The sequence below is a fragment of the Botryllus schlosseri genome, chromosome 7, assembly GCF_051294905.1.
Source record: "Botryllus schlosseri isolate E-star chromosome 7, Bs_hap1, whole genome shotgun sequence".
In the NCBI taxonomy this organism is placed as follows: domain Eukaryota; kingdom Metazoa; phylum Chordata; class Ascidiacea; order Stolidobranchia; family Styelidae; genus Botryllus; species Botryllus schlosseri.
The window spans coordinates 5,872,511-5,897,106 of NC_137242.1; the positions used below are offsets into that span (position 1 = coordinate 5,872,511).

General features: G+C 40.2%; 2 protein-coding genes across 2 annotated transcripts; both read left to right on the forward strand.

Annotated features, from left to right (window-relative positions):
• Window positions 1-526: 526 nt before the first annotated feature.
• On the forward strand, window positions 527-15,079 carry LOC145443358 (sodium-coupled neutral amino acid transporter 4-like). Its single transcript, XM_080321335.1, has 5 exons — window positions 527-807; window positions 2,798-2,940; window positions 3,589-3,755; window positions 9,955-10,033; window positions 13,522-15,079. The coding sequence occupies exons 1-5, from the start codon at window positions 676-678 to the stop codon at window positions 13,730-13,732; spliced, it is 732 nt and encodes a 243-aa protein (XP_080177461.1). The 5' UTR covers window positions 527-675; the 3' UTR covers window positions 13,733-15,079.
• A 3,129-nt stretch (window positions 15,080-18,208) lies between these two features.
• On the forward strand, window positions 18,209-20,688 carry LOC145443655 (uncharacterized). The gene is made up of 2 exons (XM_080321593.1): window positions 18,209-18,742; window positions 19,954-20,688. The coding sequence occupies exons 1-2, from the start codon at window positions 18,624-18,626 to the stop codon at window positions 20,171-20,173; spliced, it is 339 nt and encodes a 112-aa protein (XP_080177719.1). The 5' UTR covers window positions 18,209-18,623; the 3' UTR covers window positions 20,174-20,688.
• Window positions 20,689-24,596: the final 3,908 nt, after the last annotated feature.

The window sequence follows — 24,596 nt, forward strand, 5'->3', positions numbered from 1 at the left end:
AGTACGCGAAGCATCTTTTCGAATGTTGTCAGAAAAATGAACCAAAGGTGCTAGTCGCAACATTGATGCTACGATTCAAGTGCAGTTTCACTATTTTGTGCGTTCTAAATGCAAACACATTTACATCGCAATGACGTAACATGTGGATGTGGATTTAGTGACAAAGTGATATTGTTGGAAGAGAATATTGTTCTTGGGTTCGCCCTCTAAGCTTCCAAGGAAATCACTGCACGATACCCCCGAAAAATGCAACGAACTTCTTGAGAACAATGGGCGTGCGATATCTGTGATTTTTCTACTGTATTTATTTTAGTGCTTGATTAGTCAATAATACGATACGCTGAATGTAAAATAATGAAGCTCTGTACCTCCAAGAAGCTCTTCGAATACAATAGTGATGAGTTTATTCATTTTCTTTTCGTGTACTAAATTTCGGCTGACTGGTGCGAATGAAATTATTTTTCAAAAAAAAGTGCGAATGGAGCTCAAAAAGGTTGAAAAGCACTGGTATGGGGCATCGCATACGGTGAATTTCTGTATGTACTGTTACGGATTTCAATTATGACAGTAATTTTGTCTGATTCCGGCTCGACAAGGCGCTTGAAATTTATACGATTTCGCTAACAGAATTTAGAGCATATAACGACAGCTCTCTCCGATAAGGTAAACAATACCATGGATGACGCCACTGAGGAAACCTTTGAACTGGCAGACGGTCTAGTCGACTCACAGGAGCCTTTGACAGCCGGATATGGAAATGAGAATGATGGTGAAGCTTATGTTGTTGGTGAAAAAGACAGAAATAAGGTATATTTATAAATAATAATTACTCCAGTGCGTTGGGATCGTTGTCAGAAGATAAATTCTCGCCTCGAGGGAGGGGATTTTTTTAACCAGGCGAATACATGAATGCATTGAACATACACAAGCATTTTTATTTTGGGCATTTGAGGAGCCAGATGTCTCAACTGTCAAAAATATAAATTGGGAAATGCCAAAAATATGACATTTTAAAAAACGGATCATAATATTTCTGTTTGATAAAAATGTCAACAGGAATTGAAAGGACCTCGTTTCAAGCGAGAAAACGACTGTGTACAGTAGGGAATCTTAAACTGGGGTGCGTGAATGACAGTCCACCCATTCGAAGTGCAAATATATGAAGTATTGTCTGATATGAAATATCTTTTTCCACGCTACTTAAAAACCAGACCAGCCTTCCAAAGACTATGAAACGATGAATATTGAATATCTTCTGTGCAGAACTGGCAACAGTCTTCGTATCAACGACTTATACTGCTGTTGCAGTTTTCCTAAATTAGTTGGGAGAAAAGTGAAGTCAGATGGAACTAAACTAGTCTGAGTTAAGAAGGGATGCTACCATGCAAGTAACTATGATCGATTCAAAAGTTGTAACAATCACATGCTAAGTGTTCGTAAGGCGTTTTCCCCTTGTTTGTTAGCACTGATCCCCAGGGGGTTACGGCTACGTTTTGGGGTATAACTTAATGATATTGAACGAAATAAAACGTGCTAAAGACTCCTTCGAGTCTACAGCAGTATCTATTTAGAACAAGGTTGTCAAACTCAACTTGCGTCGCGGGCCGGATTCAAATCTTCAGATCGCTCGCGGGCCGCACCAGTCAAATGATTCCAAAATATTACCTCAAATCTCATGCCAATACCTAATTTGAATACTTTTTTATCAAGTCTATACACACGATAGTAGGGCCATATCACATCATATCACGCATCATAGCGGTTCTATTCTAGCTAGACTACACTTTTAATCGCAAACGATGGAATTATGGCAATAATACGATGACTGGGGGTTGAATATACTTTCTATGCACCCTTTGATTTAGTCGTATCCTGGCGTCAGCCCTGCGTATGCGTTTTGAGCAATACAAGAGCTGACCACATATATTTGAATTATATTTCCGTTTTACTATTATATTCTTCATGAAACGTGCACATAAAGTTTCGCATCGGCGTTTTCGCTACTGCAAATAACTAGTTTCCCCATAAAACTCGAAACTCTGTATGCACTTTTATGCCTTCTTGAGATTGGGTGTCAACGTGAACGACTTGTTCCTTGTGGTGACTGAAGTGAAATCACAATACCGCTTTCGGATGGTTATGGCCTATGAACACTCTACATCGTCTGTCGTGATGGATTATTTAGCGGAAGTATTTCTTACTAAACATACCAACATGTGCTGTTAGAAATATGCTCCATAGTACACGCATTTTTCAGTCTACTCAAAATTGCTTCGCGGGCCGGTTGAAACCGTCTGGCGGGCGCGTAAGTTTGACACCCCTGATTTAGAACGATGCCAACACTGCAAAATATAAAATCTGAGAAATGCCTACAATAAGCTTCCTGAATGTCTGAATATACATCCTCGCCCCCAGTTTAACGTTCACATATTGATGATAAACAAGAGGAATGTATTTGCCTGTTTCACGCACAACGTCGTATTTGACTTTTAGACGACATCTTGCTCAACTCGCGCGAATCTATCTTCGGGTTGTAGTAGACAAAATGTATAATTGCTGTGGATCGGGCATCTTGTGTTACAAATACTGTAATTTGTGATCCCTGAATCATTTGCATCAAACTCTGTTGTGTTACATCAATTATATTGTATATTATTATATTATACACCAATTGTATAATCTTACGCATTTACATCAATTATATTGTATATTATTATACGATACACCAATTGTATAATCTTACGCATTTATGCATAAACCTAACTTCAATTTACCAATGCTATTCAATTCTTTTCAGGACGGAACATCATTCGCCATGTCTGTTTTCAATTTGATGAATGAGATATTGGGAAGTGGCATCCTCGGTCTGGCTAATATCTGCCAGTCTGTTTTCAGTTTGCTACTGCTATTCATGAAAAACTGCACTTTTATGTTAATCCAGTGAGTATTTTCTTATACGGTAAACTAATTGAGGTCTTACCGGTGACGAGCGAGTCGGAGTTTGAAAGATTTTCCAAAGCTTATTTCTTATTGGGGTTAGGAAAAGATTTGGTTTATTCGAGATAATGTGTTGCCCTAAAGATAGTTCTAGGAGTAGATGCATTTGTGCGATCATTCGGCCTGCGGCATGATAGGTTACCGGCAATATGATATCTTGCGGTAATGATAGCAATGTATTTCTACTATATCAGGGGTTCTAAAACTTTTTGTAGCGCGGATCCCTAGGCATGAAACTTATCAGTGATAATATGTGGTACATGGCACATATATTGATGTTGTTACGGCCGCTGATATCACGTTAGCCGTTATTCAAGACCATTCAATATTATTAGAATAGCGGAAAGCACACCATATCATATCTGAGTCTTGGTGGTAGATAGTTCACTGGATGCTGTAAATACAATCTGCACTCAACCAAGGGCGCCTATAGTCGAGATGAAATAGCACCATGTTATAAGAGCGGTAGACGATATACCCTAGTCGGCACTCAAACGCAATTTATGTGTGCATTCAATTGGCGTTTTGTCATATGTCTATACTATGGAAATGATTACCAGGGCATTACGGAATCTCATCTGAATTTTCCAGAGTGCTGCTGCGAATCACAGGTTTCTTTACTGGACACAGCATTAACATGGTACTGTTTACAAGCAAGAACTCGGGGGAGACATCCTACGAGCGGCTCGTCGTACTGTCGTTCGGACGTCCGACAAAGATTCTCACCAGCTTCGTTATAGCTCGCAATCGTCGAGGAGGTGGGTTTAAAATAAAACCTGTCATTGTGGTATGTAGCTCATTCACCTGTCTCGGACCTAGCCGGTTAAATTCTTCAGTATAGTGAGCATCTTGAAATTTAAGTTGTCAAAAAAGGACAAACACACCCACAATTATATAAAGAATGGTTCCAAACAATAGTAGATTTTTCCTTGGTATTATGATGCCGTTTTCATATCGGCTCGGTGTTTATATCAGAATCTTTCTTAGAAGGCTCGGGGGAATGGTTGTAATGACTCGAGTCTAACTTGAGTCGAGATTTTTTGTTGACTCGACTTGGTTCTGGTCATTTTCCAAAAGTATAGAAATGACTCAACCTGAGTCAATTTTTGTATTGACCCGACTCGTACTCGAGTCATTGCGCATGACTCGACCAAGTCATATGACTTGATACTAGGAGGGTCAAGGCAGGCATTTAACTGCAACTTCGGAAAATAGTCACGTTAACACATTTTTGGTATTTCGTCTATCAGTACTGGTACTTGAAAAAAGTGGGAACAAACTATTAAGAGCTCTGAGATAAATTATTATATTATGAGTGCAAGCCATTCGATATCGTGCAAGCAAAGTTTGAAAAAGAGGCGGGAACATGCCTTGAACTCGAAAATGAACTGTGAACACAATAACTCAGACTCGTACTCGAGTCTCTGCTTCCCGACGTAGACCGGGACCTGAATCGGTGGTGAATTTAAAATGACTCGCTTCGACATGAGTCAAAACTATGAAGGCGATATTGACCTGTGAGTTGTGACTCGTTACCTTATTATGACTTGGTTACAACCCTGCTCCAGTGCAGGGGTCGCAAACCTATGAATTGCGAGCAATGAATGGCTTTTTTACAGAGGTGGTCAGTAACGAAGTACTTCTACTTTTTCGAAGTATTCAAGTAGTTTTCCTCTACTTCTTGTACTTACGCAAGTAGATCTGATGTTCTCTACTTCTAAAGCTACACAATATAGCATTTTTACGGTCCACCATATTTTTTTTACGTTTACTAATCGCGCAAAGTGTTTACACCGTATCCTATTCAACTTCTCCGTATTGCTCTTCGACTGAACTACGGGCCTTATAATATGGGGGAGGGCGCCATACCATGGTATTCTCTAAAACGTGCTGTTCGTCAAAGCAGAGTATTGGTATCGCATTTCCATATCAATGCTATCATTTCATCCCATGATGCGGACGAATGCTTATGCAGTCGAAAATTGGATACCTCATGGTATGCATCAATATGAATCAAGTTCGGCACCGTTCGCATAGCTCAATTTGCACCTTTTGACAATCCGTGTGAACGAATTAGAATCGTTTTCACAACTACTTACTTACATGATTAGATTAAAGTCACTCAATTCTACTTCTACTTCAAGCAATTTTAGGTTGCTTATGGAAAAAGTACTTCTACTCGTACTTGAGTAGATTTTTTCTCGCTACTTCTACTTCTACTTGAGTAATTTTCCTGACTACTTTGACCAACCCTACTCTTTTAATGGTCATCAAATGCGCTTAATTCGGACAGTTTGGTTACGCTCACTTTTGGTCGAACAACGCAGAGGGTCGGCTTTATCCACATTAAGAGGAAAATCAATTGTTCGTTTCACGGTCACGCGTAAAGGCAGACAACGCATTAAAAATAATGTGGTATTATGTAATAAATAAATTGCAGTAGGGCTATGATGTAGGAATTGGCACTGATCGCATAGAACGTATAATAGTTATACCTTTAGGTTGGCTTTATTGGACAATATTACGATACCAAGCAATTCAACAAGTACTTTGGACTGTATGACTGTGCAATACTTGCATATCATGGTTAAAATAGCACCTTTTGCTGTCCCCCCAATTCTTTTTTCATCATTGACTTTGGTGAGCAATTTACCTTTTTCTGCTTAACACATCTGTACCAACCTGTTGTACCAAAGGAAAAGCGAACATGAACCTATGGTATAGCCTCGCGAGTTCATTGACCATTACTACTGAGCATACCTGAGCAATGTCAGCATACCTGAGCAATGTCAGCATAGTCATCAAACAAAGCGTTCGTCTGGTTTATCCGGTGTCCGAATTAGGTGGATTCCACTGTGTATATCCGAATATAGCTCGATATTGTTGGTATGATTCCATTCACCGGTGTTCAGCCTGCGAGTGGGACAATTATGCACCGGCATCTCGAAACCGGGCAGTGTGCTGCCAAAAAGATCCAATATAGGCTGCACCCAAAATACATGCCACATTTTGACTAGAGTTGCATTTAAAAACTGAGATGTTTTGAAACGCTGTGTTTCAAACGTGGTGACGAAGATATGGGAAAGGGCATGCAGTATGACCTGGAATCATCTCAGTGATTTTGTTGCGTGATAATGCTTCTTGAGTACAATGACCACCTTTGAGAATTATATGCCAGACGTGCACTCGAGCGAACCACTGTATTGTAATTTGAGATGTCATTTTTAATCTGTAGGTAATCATGAAAATCAACAGATTTCTTTTAAATTGATTTATGTTTTAGATACAGCCGTAATTTTGACTTTGATATTGATATGTCCGGGTGCCGAAATCGTCGACGGTGGATTACACTGGTCTACACGATGTTTGCGCCAGGACTTCTTTGGGTCAATTATACCTAATTTGAGGGCGCTGAATGCGAATCTGACGTTATTTATGCTACATCACGTCACGATTTTGAGATATTGTATATGTTACATATTTCTATTTTTTCGAGGTACTCAAGTAGATCTTGGCTACTTGCAGTACTTACTGAAGAGGTAATGTTTACTACTACTTCAACATCTCTCTGAACAATATTCTGGATGAACTAATTACTTTTGCAATTTGGATTTTGTAAAGTAGAAAGAAATTCAGGGATACTATTGCACCACTATCATTAGTTAAAGTATCATAAAAAAACGTAAAATAGCCTCTGGATCACGGCATCTGAGTATGTTTTTTCGAAAATTTTACCAATGGGTGGTGTCACTATAGTCATTTTGCGTTATATGCGGTGATACATCTTGCGATTTTGTGTGTAGCCACCTCCGACTAACTGTCGAAAGCAAATGCGACCACCCTCCCCCGACCAAATATACTTACATGTTTACTGACTTCTAGTAATCCTCAATCCTTTCATTTCGTCTCCCACTTGAAGAAGTTTTGACATGTCTTAGAAATTATATCTGTAATTGAGTAGGAATGTAAGGTGTTACTTGTGCTACTTGAGTAGCAACGCTGATCACTTCGACCGACTCTAGTTCGTCGTAAAATATTATGGCAAATCAGAAACCACCAGAAATGTAAAGCTTTTAGTATTTAGAATGGTCGTTTAATTATGCAAGACACTAAGAAAAAGCTTCGTAATTAACCAATGCTAATCTCTGGCTCTGTTCTAGCATAGAACACGCGGTATTTGGTGTAGGCCGCAGAATGTCCTATGTCGAGAGCAGACATGGGGTGATTACTTCATGAATGTAATCGATTGCGATTACGATTACTTCTGAATCACGCGATTACGATTACGATTACGATTACAGCAAAATCAGGACGTAGTCGATTACGATTACGATTACATTGAAAAGTAATCACGATTACTCACGATTATATTTATTTTGCTTCTTAGAAGATATATTGGAAGACAATATAAGGATTGCAAATGCAAAGGCCTAACGATAAATTAAATTTCTTTATAAATGATGCATCGTTTGCGCGTTACATCATAATGTACACATTGCCCGACTGTATAGGGGTCGATTTACCGCGACCAACGATTTGGATTCTTGCGAGGTCCGTAACTGTCTCACCCCAAACGGGTGGCGAGCTACCTCGACGGGGAATCAAAAGTATTTTGTAGACCAATTCAAATTTTCTGGAGATTTAATTAACTTGAAAATTTTCTTCTAGTTTCGCGATTTAAATGTCTCTAGCTAGATGAATTGATTTAGAAATGCATACCTCTCCCTCCCAGGAAAAAAAGCATGCACAATTTATATGAATAGGCATTTCGGTGCCGGTCATTACTGCGCCACGACACACCAAATGACTTATCCAGTTTTGGCCAACATGCGACTCCACGAAGTGTGCTACTGAAGAAAGACCTTGGCCGAAACTTAGGGTATGTGTAAATTGTCAATAACCGCACTTGGTGGGTTTGACTAATAGTCCTGTCCTTCCTATCTAAACAAATGCCACCCGGGGCACCCACCAAAGACACGGCACATGACAATTTGTGTGTTAGTCTCACGAAAGTATCAGTCTGATGCTATGTTTGAGTTACTACAATACCACTCGATTAGACCGTTGGTCACGAATCAGCAACATACAATAAAATATTTATAATAACATACCAGATGTTATAATTATGAAACGTGTCCCTAGCTCTGTGGGCAAATCTGAACATTCTGCCTTCAATTTAATGCAGATGCTGTAAGCTGCCGTTACGAGAAACGGCAAATAACGGCTCGGTTATTTATAATATATATATATCAGCGGCTGGTTTATTTTCGATGCTTCATTGTAAAAACCGTAATACGATTGCTGATATACGATTTTTTGACGATTACCCCTGACGAGTGTCAGCCGAAAATATTCGGGTTCATTTAAATATGAATATACTATTCGATTGTATATTTAAGTTCTGTACCTCCAAGAAGCTTTTTAGAAACAGTAATGTTTTGCTTCAAAATTTCAAATCTTTGCCCTAAGCCTTCTGCTCGCAAAGCAGCCACGGTCAAACTGCGTTTACATCAGCATAGCCAAACATCAATACATAAGTTACTATTTGAAACTATAGGCAGAGTCGTAATTATTATCCCGGCGTGCAGTAGTGGCGTCTGGAGTGTATTGATAACCTGATATACATCAAGGCGGGTGTTCTTACAATCACACTACACTACAGTGTACATTGAATATCTGTTTACTATATGAGGATATACTTCTTACGCAGTGCTGAGCTAAGCTAATACTTCTGACGTAATAATTAGCAGTGGCGTTTGAAATTCAATCGATTTTGGTATCACTAACCTGGAATAACATCTCTTCCCTGTTCACGTATGTTAAGTTTATGTCATAGTCTTTGTTCAAATAAAAAGTAATCGTTTTTTCACAAGGAAATCGATTAGATATGCGAAGTAGTCGATTACGATTACGATTACTTCGGAGTTTTTTCGAATGTAATCGATTGCGATTACGATTACTTGAAAATGCTGTAATCGTCGTAATCGATTACGATTACTAATCGCGATTACCCCATGTCTGGTCGAGAGAGATCGACTATCCTAGAACCGATGCATATTTATTTCTATTGTGAAATAACACTCAATTCAGGTTTCGTGTTGAGCTGTTAGTATCCATCGGTCTCCATCCATCTGCTTGTCTATAATATACAATCCAAAAGAAGTCCTTTATATCATGACAATAAACCAAAAGAAAAACAGTTCAGAAACAACATACGTCGATTCCGATAAAATGTGAAAATATATGGAAACTGGAGAAAAAGAATAAGCATGATAAGTACGGGTGGAGCTTAATGATGATACATTCTTTCAAATTAACATTATACAAACTTTTTTCTTTGGAAAAGCAGACAACCTGTTCCTTCTGGTGTTTCAAAAAAATTTAAAGGGTCACATATTCGGGGCATGTACCAGAGTGAACAATTCTCTTCTACATAATATACCAACAATACAATGTTTGTTGTTCGAGAACTTTTACGTTTTACGAAAGAGCGGTTTGCTGTCACTAAATGCATTGACCGATTAAGTCTGCAGGTCGGATGTATGAAGAATAGATAACGTCTGGAACTCAATTAGGTACGGAGCTACTAATCACACTCTGTAAACGAAGAGTGATATATAAAGATGACAACTTCTGCCGACTAAAAATAGCTTCATCCACATATAAATTTATGGGTCGAAAAGAGGTTCTGATCGAAAGAAAAAAGAGAACCACTGGATTCAAGTTCAACAACCCAGGTTTCATCATTATAGATGATCTCAATAACAATATTTGATCTGTTGCTACAGTGGTCATCCGGATCATAGTCCGGCTACGCTAAGCGCCGAGGAAATCCTCTTCCTGCTCCGGCCTATTGGTCAGATCGTAATCGCCTCTCACCGTCGCGTGTCAACGAGACGATCATGTGAATAAAATCGACAGCGCTATCGAGCAATTATATTGGCTTTTATTTTCCAGCGGTAGTAAGCTGTGTGCTTATCATCAAGAAGGAAATGCCCGGACCAATGCGAAGATTGGCTAATTCAACGTCCATCATGTAAGTTTTCAAGTCTAGTCAAGCTTTACAGGTCTATTTCCGCACCCTTCTTGCCCAGCGGCTTATGAACATCATGAACTCATGGTAGGCATATACACAGATCAGATCGGTGCATACTCTACATGGCGCAAAGTATCATGGACAAAAATATCAAACGTCCTAGGCTATTCCTATTCCTATATTCCGCATGAGATCATATAAGGCTTATGCGGAAATCATGCAGTGCCTGACGACAGTCCAGATTACATTCTAAATCAGTGGTTCCCAACCTGGGCCGCGCGCTCTGCGCGATCTACCTCCAATTCCCACGTGTTTCTCTCCATATATGGACCGATTTTCATATTTGTGAATTCTCTCAGCAACATTCATAACCTTCCATGCCATCAAACAATCTGTCGGGGTTGCTAGCAGCCCCATTGTATTTTGTGATATGACGAGAAGGGGGCGAGAATTTTTTCACTATCACAAAGGGGGGGCGTGTCTAAAAAAAGGTTGGAAGCTCTGTTCTAAATGGATTTGTTAGATTACTGATTCCATACTAATTTCAAAACTGTAAATAACAGCACAGACCTGGACCTGCGAGCCCCATAACATCACTTTTCAATTTTACGAATCCCACTAAGCAGTAATGGAATGAAACCACCGTGTGTTCGTTTTCCGTCCGATTTCGGAAGACCACGCGTGTTCAGTAATATGCAGAGGTGGTCAGTAACAAAGTACTTCTACTTTTTGGAAGTACTCAAGTAGCTTTCCTCTACTTCTGGTACTTACTCAAGTAGATCTGATTTTCGCTACTTCTACTTCTACTTAGTAATATTTTGTGATCTACTAACTTACTTTTCGCTATTTTCTCTTTGTCAAGTAGAAGTAGTTCAATCCTCTAATCAAGAAGATATCCTGAGGAATGTTGGGGCTGTTTTCACGGATTATGACCATTTGATTTTCAAAAAAGTTGAGTAAAGCCCAGAATTTTCGTCACGCTTCGCTGTCAGTGGATACGGAGTAGCTCGTATTATTTCACGGAAGTATCGGTGAATATAATTTTGGTATATTTTGGTGAATACAATTTGTCGCCCTTCGCCCATATGAAATGTTTCACCACAGTATATATGGCTTATCATAACGTGTGAAACTGACTTTTAGCAATCTGGCATTTACTTATCATATCGTAATCTAGCAGTCCATATGGCGTGTCCTAATCTGGAAAAGTGAACTCTGATTTTTTTAGTTTTAGAGCTGGTTTAGCATTCCACGTTTGAAACTTTCTGTATTTAGACATGAAATGCATATTCCGCTTTTGGGAGTAGTATTTATATTTCACTTTCAATTTCCAGTATCATATATACTTTGAGTTCTAATTATTATCAGTTCTTTTGTCTCGATAGCATACATGTTAATGCATTTATTTTCTGGAAATGAAGCTACACAACATTGCATTTTTACGATCCATCATATTTTTTATAACCGTTTACTAATCGCGCAAAGTGTTCACGCCTCATCCTATACAAGTTCTACGCATTGCTCTTCGAATAGACTATACGGGCCTTGTAATATGGGGGAATGCGCCAAACCATGATATTTTCTAAAACGTGCTCTTCGAATAAACGAGGATTAGTATCGCATTTCTATATCAATACTATCATTTTCACCCCATAATGCGGACGAATGCTCATTTTGTTCAAGTCGCCAACAATGAGTTTTGTTGAGATATATTGGGTCAAGTTCGCAGACCTAGGGTTTTTGGGGTGTGGTGTTTGACTTGTGTTTAGGGCTGGGCAAAATCGAATACCGAAGTAATTCGATTCAGAATCACGTATTACGCTTTGAGTCGAGTCGAGTATTCGAGTATCACTCATGACGTCACAACATAATGTACCATGTAAAAGCTAAATATGTACCCTTTTTTGCCACCACAAAGAACCTATAATGCCTGTTATCCGTCACGTTAAAGATACTTTGGTATTTTTTCGACCATACCGATTATATTGCACTTCTTTACAACGTTGTGGGGTGATCATGACGCAGTACTCGAAAAAATCGTCTTTTACTACTCGACTCGAATCATTGAAATTAATACTCGATTCAGATTTGAGTACTCGAATCATTGTACCCAGCCCTACTTGTGTTATGGGTTCTAGGGTTTCATTAAAAACAAATCGTTGTTTAGAAAACTTGGTTTAAAACATGTTTCAAACAGTGTTTTAAACAGAGGCCTTTTAAACTTGTATATAATGTGTAATTTTGCCATAATTGTGTAAATACCTTTCAAAAAACATGTTGTACGATCCTACGGACGATTACCACTAGGGCTGGGCACAATGATTCGAGTACTCGAATCTGAATCGGGTAATAATTCCAATGATTCGAGTCGAGTAGTGAAAGACGATATTCTCGAGTGATGGAATTATACGATTCTCGCAACGGAAAGTTAATTTACTAACGAATATTATAGTTTTGATAGTATTTTCCACTGAGGAAGCCTTGAAACCTTGATTGGCCGTGTTGCAGCGTAAGAGACATGGTACAAAGCTACGTAAGTTACTGGAAATAATTCATTTCCGAAGTCATGATCATCCCACAGCATTGTCAAGAAGTGCAATGAAATCGGCATGGTCGAAAAAATACCAAAATATCTTTAACGTGATGGATAACAGACATTATGTTCTTTGTGGTGGCATAAAAGGTACATATTTTAGCTTTGACATGGCACATTCTGTTGTGACGTCATAATGAGTGATACTCGAGCACTCGAATACTCGACTCGACTCAAAGCGTAATACGTGATTCAGAATCAAATCACTCAGGTACTCGATTTTGCCCAGCCCTAATTACCACTCGATATAGCCGACGTATGCGACATGGAATGGCTGGAACCCTCAAAATAGTCGGTTCAACAGCTATAGTGCGTAGATGTTTCGTCAAAGGAGCTATATTTACCCTATATTTTTGATTGTCAATGTCAACCCAATATGACGTCACAATCGAATATTCGTGACGCCATGGTTTTAAAAAACATGTTTTAAACCAGGGCCTTGTTTTAAACATGTCTGTTTCGAATTGATTTTTGTTTTAAACGGAACCCTATGGTTATCGCTTTGCTGTTTGACTATTTACGGACAATTATTACCGCATTTCGTTAATTTCATGCTGCATACTGGCAAAAAATGTAATTTTTGGCGGTTTGGCCAGGCCGTCCGTGAAATGGGAAAGTTTGACAGCTAAATGCTGTCATGTAGGTTTCAGACATAACGAACATTAAAGTATGTATGTTGTGTATGTATGATCGACTGAATATAAGCAGACAGCATGCAAATCTGAGGCTTTTTGGTCGGACAACGTACCCTTTCGAGTATCACAGGCCCTAATAATTCTAAAAGGTTATAAATGCTACTTTTTACTGCATATTGTGTTAAACTTAAGTGCAACTTTCTCACGATTTTAGTGCAACAAAAACTTGCCATATAGTTACAATGACTTGTCTCTTTCAGAAAAATCGTCTTCCCGTCCCAGATGAAGCAATATCCGGAGAGGCAACTGGTAACATCGGTTCCGTCATCTTCAGACGAAAGACTATGCGTTATCTGCTTGGAACGGCCAGCTTTCGCGTCCTTCCTTTGCTGCTGTGCCAACGGCCCCTGTCTATGCCTGGACTGCGAAGCTGAAGCTGAATCATGCCCATTTTGTGGGTGGCATTGCTAACTGTGGCTAAAACCCGAGGGGGTACGACGCAGTGAAGCAAGGCGCATATGGCCAGGATTTTCTTGTTAATTTTCATGGTACATCAGACTAAGACCGGCCATCGCTCCGAAAATAATACATGGGTGGCGAAGTTCTGAAATCATTTAAGTTACAGCAATTTACGATCGCACTGACGGCAGTCTATATCGACATCACTATACCGTCAAAAGTTCACTATGTAGATCAGAGCCAGCTAGTCTACCAACTCACGATAACGTTTTCTCGGTATTTTCACGTCGTATAGACTAGGGACGATGTGCGCGTTCGATGTGTGAGCGTCAGAAATTTGGAGGTTCGCGTTCACAAATGAACCTTGGCAGGTTATACGGTCTACACACCATGAAACTTTTTCACATATTAGTATTTTTAACGTCATAACATCTTTGGTTTAAATTTTCTGCATTTTAATGCAGACCATGACTCTCCGCATGGCGCTGGCATCATGAAAAGAAATTGATCCCGAAACGGGGTAATTTGCCAATGTGCTCGAAAGTTTCCTCGAAATATCCAGCGTTCTGCTTGTGAATATTTAGAGACTCTCTGCTGTGAGCTTCGTCCACTATCACATAATAACAAGAACGAAATACACGAAATTTGTTTAATCAACCTATCACTTATTTGCATCAACCAAATTGAAATAAAGAATGCATCGCTATCTTGATTTGATGTGTTCATTGTATCATAAACACCAAATCTCTCCGATTGGGGTGTATGGCTAACTTGTTGCGAGATTATATCTGATCTGATGCAAGTAGAAATAGGTTGTTGACTCTGATCACTATCAATGTAGCAATAGTATGACCATTGACCACGGCTTAGGAATATACATTGTCGGGTTTAACGTAAACGGTTAAGGCGTAAGATTGTATTCCACTGCAAGTCCTCGTCGAAGTTGCTCGCAAAGCCACGGAAGATATTGATGATATGGAAATATTATGGCATTTGATTTTCCCAGTTGATACAATTGCTGGCGTTTAAAAACTCGATATATACTTCAGCATTGTGGCACAATGTGGCCTGCGCCGTCGCTAATAGGTACCGTGTACATAAGTATATCACAATGCGAAATGTAGGGTCGGAATTGGCAATATTTCGTCTCGTGTCGTCATAGGTTCGTGCTCACGTTAGCGTTCACATGGAACCTTTCAAAAAGGTTCGCGTTCACACGAACCAGAACCTTTCAGAGATTCACACCGTCCCTAGTGTACACGACTGGTTCTATGTGTCATGAAAAGCAGAGTTATGTTTATACGTTTTTTACCTTATTTATATGTATATATCGAAATAAAAATCTACGACATTTAAAAATGAGTGTTATCGCCTAACATTTTTAGGTATTTTCCGGAAGATAATTAGGCCAGTGCAACATATGACACGTAGGGTGATTTTTTGCCGTTTCGAACATCCAATGATTATTTTGAAGTGTTTTGAGGGGAGTTGAAATCTTTGAAACTCCAGGCATAAAAGGAATACAAGGAATGAAATGTATAGACAGATTGAGTGTCAAGAGAACGTATTGCGTTGTTTCAGTCGTTTGGGTATGAAGGTCCGATTAGCATGGTTGGGATGACTCGATTCATGACTTGACTCGAGTCAACTTTATCACATGGCGTGACTTGATTCGAGTCAGTTTGCAAGAATGACTTAACTTGCCTCGACTATATGGGTGTTTCAGAAATTTGGATTAACCAGAAGTGGTCAGTAACGAAGTACTTCTACTTTTTGAAGTACTTAAGTAGTTTTTATCTACTTCTGGTACTTACTCAAGTAGATCTGATTTTCGCTACTTCTACTTCGCAATATTTTGTGATCTACTTACTTACTTTTCGCTATTTTCAGTTTGTCAAGTAGAAGTAGTTCAATCCCCCAATAAGAGGGATAACCTGAGAAATTTCGGGGCTGTTTCACGGAGTATTAACATTTAATTTTCATAAAAGTCAAATAAAGCCCAGAACTTTCGTTGCGCTTCGCGCACAGTATATCATTTAGGTAACGGGTTACGTGCGGTTCCGCTCCCACCGCTTTGTCGCCCATATGAAATTGTTCATCACAGTATATATGGCCCATCATGTGTGAAACTAATGTTCCGCAATCTAGCATTTACTTATCATATCGTAATCTACCAGTCCATGGCGTGACCTAATCTGGAAAAGTGGACTCTGACTTTTTTAGCTTCAGGCCTGCTGTAGCATACCACCTTTGAAACTTTCTGGACTAAAGACATGAAATACATTTTCCGCTTTTAGAAGTAGTGTTTATATTTCACTTTCAATTGCCAGTATCATATACTTTGAGTTCTAATTAGTATCAGTTTTTTTTTGTCAGGAGAACATGCATGTTGAAGGATACAAGCAAGCGCATAGTAATGCCTTTAATTTCCGGAAATAAAGCTACACAATATGGCATTTTTACGATCCAGCATATTTTTTTATCAACGTTTACTAATCGCGTAAAGTGTTAACACCGTATCCGATACAACTTTTCTGTATTGCTCTTCAACTAAACTACGTGCCTTATAATATGGGGGAGGCCGCCATATCACGACACTTTCTAAAACGGGCTGTTCGAGTAAACAGAGGATAGTATCGCATTTCCATATCAATACTATCATTTTCATCCCATAATGCGGACGAATGCTTATGCTGTCAAAAAATGGATACCTCCTGGCAGGGATATCTAACTATCTAGATATCCCTGCCTCCTGGTATGCATCAATATGAATCAAGCTATGCACCTTTCGCATAGCTCAAGCTATGCACCTTTCGCATAGCTCAATTTGCAGCTTTTGATAATCCATGCAAACGAATCACACAACTACTTGCTTACTTGAGTAGATTTAAAGTCAGTAAATTCTACGTCTAATTCAAGTAGTTTTAGGTTGCCTATGGAAGAAGTACTTCTACTCGTACTTGAGTAGCTTTCTTGACTACTTTGACTACCTCTGGGATAACCCGTGACTAGATGCGACAATTTTGAGCCATTTTTTGTCAATAATTTATTGGTGTGGACTGCTCTACCTGTATATACAATCTACATGTACAAAGTCCACATTTACGTACATCTTCTCGACACGCCGGTGAAAACAACTTGCTGGGCCTCCATTTTCCAAGTAAATTGACCACAATAGAAGTGATTAGAGCAGGGGTTCGTAATCGGTGCTCCCAGGGACATTGAGTGTTCCTTTAGCCCGGCGGTTCTCAAACTTTTTAAGACACGCCCCCCCCCCCCTTTATGACGGTGAAAAATTTCGCGCCCCTATCATGATATCACAATATATTAAAAAGAGCAAATAGAATGCTAGCAACGTCAACGGTTAGTTTGATCGTACGGAAGGTTATGGCTGTTGAAGAAAGAGTTCTCGGATATGAAATTCAGACTAGCCTCAGAGCAATAACTAGGGAAATAGAGGTAAATCGCGCAGTGTGCGAAAAAATCAGTTGACTGCGGCTTCGCGTTCCTCTTTAGATGCTTTCACGACTCCCAAGAGGGGCGCGACTCCCAGTTTGAGAACCACTGCTTTAGTCCGTCACAGCGGCTCCACGAAGGTCAAGACACCTCAAATCACAAGTATGATTGTTTTGACACGATAGTCATGATTAACGTCGATTTCAGGCAATTAGACCAACTCAATAGTCGGATTTTGACTGTTGTGGAGGTACCTCGTGGGGTGGGTGGTGGTGTCCGCAGTGGATGTTGGGGTTCGGAATCAAAATCCCGTCCTTCTGAAATATTTATATCACGCTGTTGCGTTCCGACTTAACAAACAGTACGATGACACTTTCCAAGGTAAAGAAGCCTCGCATTTCTGAACTGTTTTATCTGGGGACACCAGAAGTCGCACTGATTTCCAATAAATATTCATTTTAATGCCTACGTTTTTTGTGAAAATCATATTTATTGGTTTTGTTCTAATAACATTCTGTTTATGCAGACGTCATTTTGTGCACCTGTAATCTACAGTAATGTATTACATATGTATTGAGGATTAGTGTAAATTTTTTCCCTTATGACTCAGCAAAAATATACTATGTAGTTCCTTGCATATTTGTCAACATGGTCGCTATTATGCTGTATAAATTCATAACTTGATCGATCTTCTTTCGTCAGATGAGTATGTGACACAAGAGTTTGTAACTACAGTAGGCTAGATCAGTGGTTCTCAACGTGGGCGATTTGGCGGCCTAGGGGGGCGAAAATAACGAAGGGGCGATAGGGGGCGATGGCGCGTTAAAACGGCTATATTGGAGTCAAGTCGAAAAAGTGACCTTTTTTGTAGTCAACCCAAGACAATTTAGCTGTAAAAGTCTAATTTCGAGGTCGAACCGAAAAGTTGACCTTCTTTTTAGTCAACTCGCCGGTGATTAAAGTTTGTATGCCCATTTTTCGGTTCCTAATATTTGGGGGCGATGATCGGCGTTGAAAAGGGGGCGATGAGTCGAAAAAGGTTAGGAACCACTGGGCTAGATGGATGCAGAACATGGTTTGATAGCTCAATGTTTTACAGCTCAAATAAAATATTCCCGTTGCCGTAGGTCCGACGACAAAATTACTCTTTCCACGCTGGTGAGTTAGGATTAGTAGCTACAAATTACGTGTCCCACATTAGGAGTTTTAGCGCGTCGCTTCTATTAGAACCAGCGGAACTCTAATGGTCAAATATTTATGTATCGGGTCAAGTGTGAGATTTAGCTTGGATTACGATCGCTTCCATCTTCACCCTAGCTACTCTATCGCCTTTTTACCAAGCAGTAGCTTAGTGCCAGTCTAATATATTCTAGCTAGGCCCGAAATCCAAATCGGCAGGAGCGTCGACTGAATTAACAAGATACTTACTACCTCGTGATACGGCACAATGGCAGAGCCGTTCACCATCGAGTCGTCGGATGAGAAAGGCAAAGTCGGCGAGCATCGCTTTCTTGATCAACGCGAGAAAGCGAAACCATACAGAGAGACAAAACAAGACCGTAGCAGGTGTGTAATTTCATAACATCCATATTCTTAGCGAACCACCACCGTTTGACTATGCCGCCAATGCGTTATCGCACGTACAACATTACTACCAGTTGAACTACAAATGCTGGACGGTATTTAAATGCTGCTTTGGGCCTACAAAGATATTTCCATTGAATAGTATATTCATATTGAAATGAACCCAAAAGCTGAAAATATTATATGAATATATATATCATTCACTTGTATATTGAAATCCTGTACCTCCCTGAAGCATTTAAAAAGATATTTCACTGTTGCAATAGTAATCGAAGAGCTTAGCAAATTGCAACACTATTTAAGTGGGCTGTCAGTTTCTAAAAACGAATATTTTAGAATTTAGCTGAATGGCTTACGGACCTCTTATTTTCCTTTAGTATTCGCCAATTTACCAATAACACTATTAGGGATGTGTACGTAAATTCACTGTTTGTTCTTGCACTAAAATACGAATGCACATTACACGTGTGGTGCATGTAGCCATTCGATCCCATGAAGGACGACGAATTTACAGCTATCCAATTCTACAGCACGATATGTATGGTATTCTTACAAATGCGATAAACTGCTATGTGTATACATGATCAAAGAGCCGACAGCACGAGACTACGAATTACGCCATGGCATGACGCGGCATTGAAGCTGTATGGCGCGTATCCTTGTGTTGTTATACAATGGCGAGCTTCTTTGAGGTACAGATTGCAATATGCAATTGAATAGTATATTCGTATTGAAATGAAACCAAATATTTTGGTTGACACTTGTGAGGGGTAATCGTCAGCAACTAGTAAAGAGTTTGAAAGAACATTATATATCAACAATCGTATCACAAAATATGACGTCACCGGCATGACATTTCGAATAATCGGGACGAAGAGAGCGCTTAAGCTCAATGTACTAATTTTAGATGGTGCACGAACTCCTTCTGTAGTAGGCACAGACTTGGTTGGCATATGTTGATGAAAGTCGACTCCAAAACACCCAAACGAAAGTATGAACGACCTCTCGGCTCGCGACAACCAGAATCTGTTGCCTCTAAAAACTCTCGCGCAAACAGGATTATCCCACAAATGTTCACCAATGGTAGAATATGTGGTCTTTGCCTGTTCATAATCAAGCTTCATTCTGAGATGATGTTTGATTCCCGAAGACTGCTCCGGCGCTCATGTTTGAATATGAGTTGTGTCTTTCAGAAAATTCTATTCGCCATCCGAGAGGCATCAATATCCGGAGGGAAAACCGGCGACATCGGACCCATCAACCACAGTTAGAAGACTATGCGTTATGTGCTTGGAGAGACCGGCTATGGCGTGTTTCCTATGCTGCTCTACCGGTGCTCCCTGCCTTTGCCTCCAGTGCGAGGCCGCAAGTAATTCTTGTCCTTCATGTGGACGCCACTACACGCAACGATAGTATGTTGATTTAAGGTATTCCCCGCTTATGGCAGGTGATTTACCCCCACCTCCCTATAACTGTGGAAGGTATGAAGGTACAGGCCAGCGAAACCACAGAAAGAATCGATGCACAATTCCAATGGGTTTGTGGGGTGCGTATTACTTGTAGCCATCCAGATGGCAGCAAATGTAACGCGTGAGGGTCGGACGCCGATGACAGGCATACCGCATAATCAAGGAAGCGTCCTTTCGGTTCTTTGTGGCAAAGCGTTCCTGGAGTCAACCCACTGCTCTTCGTGAATAGAGCCTTTGGCGTACGCCATACAAAACAACTTCCGATAGAGACAACAAGCGTGTATGATATCTGACACGTTATGCAGTAACTACAAGACCAGAAGCATTCCACAAAAGGCTCGTAGAAGAAAATATTTCTTATCTACACATGAGTCATTCGTGAACGCTGCGAAAACTATATTGCATATTTCCTTTATGTATTATTATAATTTCATAAATATATTTAATAGATTTTTGGAAGTTTTTGAGTCAATACTAATGACGTGTATCGTTGGCCAATGGCCGGTACATACCGATTACTATATATGGTTAGCAAAGTACTCACAGCCACGTTTGGCAAACGTTGCAGTGTAGTCAACGCAGGTATAGTTAGAAAGGCTCAACTCTTCAAATTTTCATCGGTGAATATGAATATTGGCATGTCGTGAACATTGGTTGAATATATGATATTGTACAACCTATGATCATCTGCTTGAGGCGCAGTAAGGTAAACGCGGGTCCGGGGTGTATCGTACGCATTTCCGCAACGTCTGGCAGATTGAAAGTTTCAAATATTATTTGTGGTAAAATAGAAACGCACGCCTCATTCCTGAGATTCTCGTGCTACTTAGCCTCGGAATCATTTGCTGCCGCATGTCAATATTGCGCGCGCAGGTCACGGGTATAGACCTGAGCACAGTGATTCGAGAACTCGAAACCGAATCGTGTGGTAATTGTTTGAGTACTGAAAGCACAGGCCTCTTTCCACTAAGAGAATTAAAGTTTTGATACTTTCTTCCCTTCGCGGGGACCATGAAACTACGATTAGTCGTATCACAGCATCCAAATCAGCGTCTCCCAATCTGTGGTTCATACTGACCAACTGTCTCCGTCCGTATAAGAGTATACATCGTTAGAGAATGACACTGCCACGAAAAGCTGAAAGCTTTTGATACGAAAATTCTGCTGTGGAGTTCTAAATCGGAAAAGGAAAGCATAGCTGCTTTTACAGATCCTATCATCAATTTGCGATGATAACGAACTTGAAGCAAATGAAGATGTCATCAGGAAGAAACAACGCGTGTCCATTCCCGGTCAATAAATCGCACATTACTTTCCAATTTACGGGAATTTCTCAAATTTCACCATTTCTTTTACACCTCATTTGCACGGAAATTAGAATATTTACCTTAAGAATCGAATGATATTTGAGAAGACTTCATTAATATGATTAACGATGATGGCGCAAAAGGTCTTCGCCTGGAAATGCTGTGCTCCGGTGATTTTTGGATACAGATACAATCAATACGTTCGAATGCTTGCGGGCCGGACCAGTCTAATGAAGTCAAATTTTTGCCTCCAAGTCCATATCCTTGCTTTTCACATGAATACTTGAATATCAAGCCCATAATCGTATATTACACTATATTACGGATCACACGAGCGCTATTGTGGCAACGCCTTTTATTCGAAAGCAATGGAATTAGATAAAATACAAAATATAATTTACCCTGGCTGGCGTCTTTTGTTTTAGTTGTAATGTGGCGTTAGCCCTGCGTATACGACTATATGTGCTGTTCTCAATACAAAAGATTTAATTGCAAACGCGGACGTTTACCATTCGGGTTTAGACAGGGATCTCTTGAGTCAGAAGTTATACGGCTGCTAAGCTGTGCGACCACTGATTCCTTGTGAACTCTTCCATTCACCAAGTGGCGCGCATGTGATACAAAATATGTTTTCGCATAAGCCATTTCCCCATGAAACTAAGAACTCAGTTTGCACTATTTTGCCTTCTCAGAATTTGGTGTAAATGTCACCGAATTGTTCCGACTGGTGACTATTAAAAATACAAAACTGCCGACGGATCGTTTCAATGTTGCACATGTTCGACATTTGCCGATTTGATGTTTATTTACTTAGAAATGTGCTGGATAAAACAAGCATTTTTCAATATACCCAAAATTGTTTCGCGGTCAGGGTGCAGCCCGTAGGTCGTATGTAGGGTTGCATGTAAAACAAAAATCAATTTAAAAACAAACTTGTTTAAAACAAGACCCTTGATTAAAACATGTTTTTGATTGTTTGTTTGTTTCCAGTCATGACGTCACCAATATTCAATTGTGTCGTCATAGTGGATTGCCATTAATAATTGAAAATATACGGTATATTTATCTCCTCTGACGATATATCTACATACTATGGCCGTTGAACGGACTATTTTGAGGGTTCCAACCATCCCATATCGCATGTGTGTTTTAGACAACCATTTGTTTTAAATGCAACCCTAGCCGTATTTTTGACACCGCTGATTTAGAAATATATCAAGTACCGCTTAAGCGGACCACGTGGATAGAAGAGACCCAGATACACCTCCAACACTTGGGTACGAATTGTGGAGTCAGCCTCGTTGGTGTTGCAGCTGTGGAACGTACCACTGCGCTATCTCGTCACGACTAAAATAGGCAGCTCAATCAATCTGGTTTGCGCGCTGCCGAATCCATTTCCCGATAAACTGCCTGAAAAGACAATGAAACAAAATGGCGATCGCCCTGTCATGCCGGGAAAACATAACATTTCATACATGGTGGCTAGATAGCGCAGTGGTATATTCCGCGGCCACAACACCAATGGGTTGCGGGTTCGGGTCCGACCACGTTCGACTTCATAATTCCTATACCTAAGTGTTGGAGGTTTATCTAGGCTCCTCCTCGCCATATAATCCGCGTAAGCGGTGTCTTACAAAAAGCCTAAAAGTGGGCCGTGTTATAAGTCGGCAGTTACGGAATAAAAATGAAGAATATCGGCCTGGTGTAAATTACCATAGTAGTCAACAAACACCATGAATACCTCAAAACAAGCAAACAAACAATCAAATGGTATTTCATAAGTACACCACAAAACGTCCGTAAACTCGGACGCCATCAAGCACATTATTCGTATTTAAGTCAATGGTGGACTAGATAATTAACGGTAGTAAAAGCGCAAGTCAAGCCGAGTGATAGCTTGGCATCCTGCTCGATTCTGAGAAAAGAATACTGGCGATGTGGTCGCTCTTGACTGCAACGAGCCGCGCGCGGTTTGTTTCCTGCAGAATGGCGGGCTCGTTTGGTAGACATGTTTTTGAACCGGAAGTCGGGTCTGTGCGATGGCGCAGCGGCATTAACGGCAAGCGGCACGCCCGGATCAGCTGGCAAACCCACGCGACCTTGCGAACAAGTTGGTCAACGTCAAGCACCGATTTCCAGGGAACGTGCGTCATGGATACAACGTAGGAATATTCCATGATTCATAAAGCTCATTATGCGCTGCGGCGCATGCCGTTGACAGCTCTATTGATTGTGTGGGTGTAATGAGTTGAGTATTCTAGCGGTCGTTCCGTATTCTGTATTACGTTACAAGACGGGAAATGGTAGCGTGAGTTAAGAGTATTATGATAGATTTGGGATGTGTCAGTTAGGGATATCAGCTTTTAGTAGAACCGCAGGAATAATACATATAATAATGAGAGACCGTTTTCAGAAGCCCTTTGGATATATTAAGGTATCACTGTGGTAACACAGGTATCACCCAGGTAGCACTTTTTATCACAAGTATATCCCGTCTAGACTCTAGACCAGAGGTCTCAAACACGCGGCCCGCCAGAGCATTGTGTGCGGCCCGCCACGACATTTTAGATTTTTATTAATTTGACAATATATAAGTGTCACATATATCTTTTCAGGTTATAAAGTGAAAATTCCCTCTTAATTGCTCCGAAAACCTGAAACTTTTCAGCAAACTTCACCATCACATCAATTGCTTACTCTACCATGCAGTGGAAGATTCCCTATTTCGCCACATTTCCAATTCATGATGACAAAACCTGACCCTTATACGATTTGTGACTGAAATTTGTGAGTTGGACTTGGACGCAAACTTTCTAAGAATTACTCAGATTCGGGCAAACTTGATGGCAAAATGAAAATGACTCGAGTGGACTCGGAGTGACTCGGAATGCCAGTGGCGGCTCGTCCTATAGGGCAACTGGGGCATTGCCCCACCTAAAATTCTGTTCAATAACAATTCTTTACCATTTATAGACGCACACCTATCTATATAAACCGAAATCACAGCGAAAATCGTATACTTCTTGTTCTTTCGCTTGTAAATGCCCATATATAGCGAAG